This window comes from Salvelinus sp. IW2-2015, linkage group LG3, assembly GCF_002910315.2.
Source record: "Salvelinus sp. IW2-2015 linkage group LG3, ASM291031v2, whole genome shotgun sequence".
NCBI classification, from domain to species: domain Eukaryota; kingdom Metazoa; phylum Chordata; class Actinopteri; order Salmoniformes; family Salmonidae; genus Salvelinus; species Salvelinus sp. IW2-2015.
In genome coordinates this window covers 829,361-836,407 of record NC_036840.1, presented here as the reverse complement: position 1 = coordinate 836,407, position 7,047 = coordinate 829,361, and the positions used below count along the sequence as shown (strand labels likewise).

General features: G+C 42.4%; 1 protein-coding gene across 1 annotated transcript; it reads right to left on the bottom strand.

The window, feature by feature from the left end:
- Positions 1-381: 381 nt before the first annotated feature.
- Positions 382-6,776, bottom strand: LOC111980919 (globoside alpha-1,3-N-acetylgalactosaminyltransferase 1-like). The gene is made up of 5 exons (XM_024011977.2): positions 6,453-6,776; positions 6,234-6,311; positions 6,068-6,100; positions 5,770-5,904; positions 382-2,559 (listed from the first exon to the last, which is right to left on the bottom strand). The coding sequence occupies exons 1-5, from the start codon at positions 6,515-6,517 to the stop codon at positions 1,857-1,859; spliced, it is 1,014 nt and encodes a 337-aa protein (XP_023867745.2). The 5' UTR covers positions 6,518-6,776; the 3' UTR covers positions 382-1,856.
- Between the last annotated feature and the right edge of the window lie 271 nt (positions 6,777-7,047).

The following is a 7,047-nucleotide window of genomic DNA, read 5'->3' as shown; positions in this document are numbered from 1 at the left end:
TACATGTGTATTAAAGTATTAAAATGTTAAGTATTTGTTCCCATATTCATAGCACGCAATGACTACATCAAGCTTGTGACTCTGTTGGATACATTTGCTTTTTGTTTTGGTTGTGTTTGAGATAATTTTGTGCCCAAGACAAATTAATGGTAAATAATGTATTGTGTCATTTTGGAATCACTTTTATTGTAAATAAGAATAGAATATGTTTCTATACACTTCTACATTAATGGGGATGGCACCATGTTTCCGGATGATCCTGAGTGAATCGTGAATAATGATAAGTGAGAAAGTTACAGATGCACAAATATCATACCCCCAAGACATACTAACCTCTCACCATTACAGTAACAAGGGAGGTTGGTGTCTTTTTGGGGGGGAGGGGGGGGGGGTATGATATTTGTGCGTATGTAAGTTATCCACAACTGTATGCAACTGTGTGTACCTGCGTGCACCTGTGTTGGTCATAATGATGCCTTTGATATTCATATTAAAACAAGTCTGAAGTAAATTTCTCCATGTCCTTCATTTCCAATCACTTTGTGCCAATATAGAGCACTGCAGTCACACTAATTTAAATGAATGAATTACCCTTTTCATTTACTGTAAGTAAATTCAGATTTTTAACCACAATTCTATGGAACTGGAAGAGGGTGAATGTTTTCATAAACCCCTGTCTTATGAGCAGCCAATAACACAGAAAACAGAACATACATTTATGTGACCACTCCCAGACGGACAACCTGTTCTGTCTCAATGTGAGACAATGAAGACTGGCAGGAGCTTATGGCAACTCACCATAAGCTCTTTGAAATTAACATTGAGTCACCATGAGTTACTTTTCACAGTGGTGGAGACACAGCTGCTATGAGAAGAAACTATTCATCATTGTCTACTTTAGTTTCAACCAGTTTCACTGGTCCAGATAAATGTGTCAACGACCATAAGCTCCTGCCAATCTCCATTGTAACGGCTGTGAGAAGAAACGAATGGTGAATGGACTCAAGGGCGTTGCCACAGCAAGTGTTTGTGCGGGTCACAAGTAATACAGGTTGAAACGGATAATATAAATCAATACCAGCTCTCAAATTCATACCTTGACCATCGATGAGATCAAAATGATAGTTTTAACCATGTTTTGAGACAATACAGTGCTGTTGTTTTTATGATTACATTGTTTACAAAAGATGGAGAACAATAAGCTTATATTTTGGATTCTGATGCGGTACAGACGTTGAATTAAGGCAGGGCTCTCCAACCCTATTTCCGGAGAGCTACCCTCCTGTAGGTTTTCGCTCCAATCCCAGTTGTAACTAACCTGATTCAGCTTATCAACCAGCTAATTATTAGAATCAGGTGTGCTAGATTAGGGTTGGAGTGAACACCTACAGGACGATAGCTCTCCAGGAACAGGGTTGGAGACCCCTGAACTAAGGTCATGAGGCATTTATACTGTAAGTTATATTCTGTAAGAAGCAATGGCTATATATCATGAATTAAAAAGTCAAAAAATGTATGTACCAATCACATATTCCCCCTTTAATAATATATATATCCACCATATATTACAAAGAATGACACAAATAACACAAATATCATGTATTATCAGTATTAATTGCACATTCATTTCACAAACTCACCCTCTATCCACACTTCTGCTCCTATGACAAACATTTCTACATGGAAACAGCCCTTCATGTCTATAATACATCTTTAGCAGTAAAGGATATAAACGAATTGAGAGAAAAACGGAACATAAGCTTGTTTACTGATCCAGCCACCTTCAATGTATACAAACAGCAGCATCCTCCTCCCTGGCCTAGATCCTGAATCTTGGTGCAACAATGGCCACAGCATTACTTTCTTTTCTTCACGTTGGGCCGAACCTCTGCATAGTTCTTGTTGACCTGAGAGAAGCGGATTATTTGCACCTCGTTGTTCTTGGCCTTGAAGTCCTGCCACAGGTATTCCGGAGACAGAATCTTAGTGGGCTTGTTGTAAAGGAGATATCTGTTCAGGTGGCTTTCCTCCTGCCATGCCGCCTCGATGGAGTTGGCGGCATCGGCCTCAAGCTGCTCACGGCAGTACTTTGCCAGCTTGTGCACGTCCCTAACATAGCCAGCGATGGTGGCGCCTCCATAGTAGTAGTCTCCTTCCCCCGCGGGGATGTAGGCCCGCGAGGCAGGACGGCGTTCGTAAGGGTAGTGCTCGTGGGTCTGCTCATAGTAACCTGGGTGAATAGTGGCCACCAGCCTGCTCAATGTTTCTGCCCCCCACCGTCCGTGGAACTTCGTGTCCACATCCAAGCAGAAGATGTAGTCCGCCTCCTTGCCTATCTGGTTCTCGATGGTGGTCTGGATCATCTCCATCCTCCTGGAGGAGATCTCCTGCCAGCGGTTGGAGCCAGGGACTGGGATGATGGTTACATTTCTACCGGGAGCGAGGACCACCGCTGGCACGTCTTCCCTCCGGTCAGTGAAGATGTAGTAGCGCACTTTGAAGTCCACCATGAAATGCTTCTCGGCAGTCTCTAGGAAGTCACGCAGGAAGCGCACATACCTAAAATACAAGGAGAACCAAGTAGGTTTCAGTTGCCCGTCTCATATGGCAAGAGGATAACTCAATTTTCTGTAATTATGACATAATGTACAGTCGTGGCCAAAAGTTTTGAGAATGACACAAATATACATTTTCACATAGTCTGCTGCCTCAGTTTGTATGATGGCAATTTGCATATACTCCAGAATGTTATGAAGAGTGATCAGATGAATTGCAAAGTCCCTCTTTGCCATGCAAATGAACTGAATCCTCCAAAAACATTCCCACTGCATTTCAGCCCTGCCACAAAAGGACCAGCTGACATCATGTCAGTGATTCTCTCGTTAACACAGGTGTGAGTGTTGACGAGGATAAGGCTGGAGATCACTCTGTCATGCTGATTGAGTTCGAATAACAGACTGGAAGCTTCAAAAGGAGGGTGGTGCTTGGAATCATTGTTCTTCCTCTGTCAATCATGGTTACCTGAAAAGAAACACGTGCCGTCATCATTGCTTTGCACAAAAAAGGATTCACAGGCAAGGATATTGCTGCCAGTAAGATTGCACCTAAATCCACCATTTATCGGATCATCAAGAACTTCAAGGAGAGCGGTTCAATTGTTGTGAAGAAGGCTTCAGGGCGCCCAAGAAAGTTCAGCAAGCGCCAGGACCGTCTCCTAAAGTTGATTCAGCTGTGGGATCGGGGCACCACCAGTACAGAGCTTGCTCAGGAATGGCAGCAGGCAGGTGTGAGTGCATCTGCACGCACGGTGAGGCAAAGACTTTTGGAGGATGGCCTGGTGTCAAGAAGGGCAGCAAAGAAGCCACTTCTCTCCAGGAAAAACATCAGGGACAGACATATTCTGCAAAAGGTACAGGGATTGGACTGCTGAGGACTGGGGTAAAGTCATTTTCTCTGATGAATCCCCTTTCCGATTGTTTGTGGAATCCAGAAAAAAGCTTGTCCGGGAAAGACAAGGTGAGCGCTACCATCAGTCCTGTGTCATGCCAACAGTCAGGCATCCTGAGACCATTCATGTGTGGGGTTGCTTCTCAGCCAAGGGAGTGGGCTCACTCACAATTTTGCCTAAGAACACAGCCATGAATAAAGAATGGTACCAACACATCCTCCGAGAGCATCTTCTCCCAACCATCCAGGAACAGTTTGGTGACGAACAATGCCTTTTCCAGCATGATGGAGCACCTTGTCATAAGGCAAAAGTGATAATTAAGTGTCTCGGGGAACAAAACATCAATATTTGGGTCCATGGCCAGGAAACTCCCCAGACCTTAATCCCATTGAGAACTTGTGGTCAATCCTCAAGAGGCGGGTGGACAAACAAAACCCCACAAATTCTGACAAACTCCAAGCATTGATTATGCAAGAATGGGCTGCCATCAGTCAGGATGTGGCCCAGAAGTTAATTGACAGCATGCCAGGGCGGATTGCAGAGGTCTTGCAAGGGCGGATTGCAGAGGTCTTGCAGAGGAAAAAGAAGGGTCAACACTGCAAATATTGACTCTTTGCATCAACTTCATGTAATTGTCAATAAAGCCTTTGACAGTTATGAAATGCTTGTAATTATACTTCAGTATTCCATAGTAACATCTGACAAAAATATCTAAAGAAACTGAAGCAGCAAACTTTGTGGAAATTAATATTTGTGTCATTCTCAAAACTTTTGGCCACGACTGTATAATCTAAATCAAGATATTTTCCAACTTTGAGGTAGGCCTGCTGAGACTGAGACTCACTAGTTTGGGAAAAGGGTGTAGTGGAAACTAAGGCACTCAAAGGTTGGCAGTCAAAGTGTGGAACTTACAGTGAGGAACATTTAAGAACAAAATGTGTGGGTTGTACATTTTTTAAACATTTCTTCTCAGCTAACCAGAGAAAGTGCAAACTAAGTTTGAACCTATTTTTACCGGTCACTCTTGTACATGCCCATGTGACATGTATTTTTATGTACCCAGGAGGTAGAGAAAGGTAAAGAGAAGCGATGGTCTAGCAGGGGCCATGCTCTATGTGTAAGCTACTGTGAGTGTGAGTGAGTGACACAGGGAACAGGGAGGAGGGAGAGACGAGAGACAGCAACCAACCAAGCCGACTGGTGCTATAGTAGACTAATAGCTGCCATAGCTAGGTTATTTATCATCCAATATGATTACGTAGTACCTGTTTTGACAGCATCAAGCTGAGATCTACACCTCAGATGACTTAAAAAATACGGCTGCAGGAAGATGTTTTTCAATTTATCAGGGGGTGTTGCAGCACCCTCAGCACCCCTACTGCCCGTGGCTATGCCTAAGCAACATTAACATATAAAAACAGTTCTGTAGCAATGTGGTTTGTGCAATAGGCTATAGGCCCAATACATTATCATCACTGCATATTGGCTATGCTTGAATTGCCCTGCCAATGCTGTTCTTCTCAGACCATTTTGAAATTATATATAAAAATTATAGGTACATGATCACACTGGTAATATATAATTTGTTGTATTACTTGTGAGGCACAGCTGAGTGAGCATAATCATTTGCTTTTTATTTATTTATTTTACTGGATTGATAGTCTGCATCTGATGGGGCCATTCTGAGGGGAGGGAGGGAGGGAGAGAGCAGCGGTGAGGCTGTCTCTCATCCGACTCATCATCCCTCTGCTCTCCCTCGCTCCGCTGACAAAAAGGGGACATTCTTCCAGCTGATGGCGAAACTCAAGTTGCACTGCATTATTTCTGCCTCATGCACCAATTCATGTTGTTACTCATGGTAGCCTAGTGGTTAAGTAGTTGAAAGGTTGCTTGCTTGAATCCCTGAGCAGACTGGGTGGAAAATATGTTGATGTGCCCTTGAGTCTCTCTCTAGTCATGACTTTACAGGTTTCAAAATTTCACAGTATCAACTTTGCTGTGTGCTTGAGGCTTCTTTATACAGCCTAAGGCTCGAGGAAACCATAAAGACACGGTGATATGAGGTATCTGATTGGCCAGCGGTAGACCTATACGTGCACTTGATTTTCTCTCTGGGCCTGCCGGATATGCGGAGTTCTACCTTCAGACACATGAAATGGTTCAAAATGGGAACACAATGAGAAAAAAATAGGAATGGAAGGCTTTATCATTGTTTTTTTACAGAAATGTTTGATGACCGACTACGAATGTTATTCTGCATTTGAGGCTCAGTGCTACCAGACATCCTGGTAGGGACGGCTGACGTGTGTGAGACTACTTACTTGCCAACAGCAAAGACGGTTGTGGCAATGCTTAGGTGCATAGGCTTGTAAATGCTGTCAACAATCAAGGGATTAAAGGTGCCTTCCCAGACAATTGGTGCCAACCAAGGGGTGACAGTTACCACATTGGTGCGCCTAAAAAAACAAAAGATATGTTAAAAGCTTGTGAACGCCCAGAGATATTCAATGCATCATAAGCAACTCTTTCATAGTGACTACATTTCCTGTACTTCCAAATGCACCTTCTCCTACTGATACTATGTCTACTACTAACAATAATACATTCATAATAACTTACCCCATTAACACACTGGGCTGCTTATACAGGAGTCTGAAAAGACCATGCAAAAAATGAAATTGTAAAATAGCGTACTGCTTTCAAAATGGCTGCAGTTGGTGAGTTTTGCAAAGAGATGGTATCGGGTGAGATGATTATATTAGAGTAGACCAAAGAAGAGTCTCACCCCTGTGGGGACAGCATGTCCCGGGTCCTACAACTACAGTTTTCCCGCCTGAAATTGACAGGGTCCTGCTGACACAACCTTCAGAGGGGGTTCAATGTTAAAACTATGTTAATACTGAATGATGGCATCAGGAGAGGTTGTGGAGGGTTAGGGGTTCACAAAAAAAGTATACAAAAATAAGTTGTTTGTTTATTATGTCAGTAACACAAATTGTCTTACCCCAAAACTTCTACAATTCTGACATCCATATTTTTCATCACACTGTTGAAGATAAAAAGTAACATTTTCGGTGACTTAACTAGTATGTCAAATCAAACAGAAAAGAAGAGTAAAATGTAATTATATACATATTTACAATGGTAATATAATCAGAAAATGTGATCTCAAATTAGATCTTAATCTGTGGTCCTGACTCTCATTGTCATGAGCCCACGGGGCGTTTTTAGAAGGCTACATTTCAGCAATCACCTATAAAATAGATGATGGCATAGTGTCTTTCTGATGGGATTATATATACGGGATGGGATTTCTATCAAGATTGGATTATATCATTGACAAAGTTACAAACAAATGAACACTATTGAAGTTCCGATCTTACCCAAATGATGAGTAACAATATGTTAAAACCAGGACTCTAAATAGGAGATGGAAAGAGGATTGATTAACACCATGTACATCCGCTATGATATCGACAATGCCCAAAAACATATGTAAAAAGAAGTGGTATGCAGCGAAGCGTACATTTTGGTTAAATGCCATTATCAGCTCTGTGTTGACACACATACAGAAGAACAATGGTGCGTAATCAGAGTAC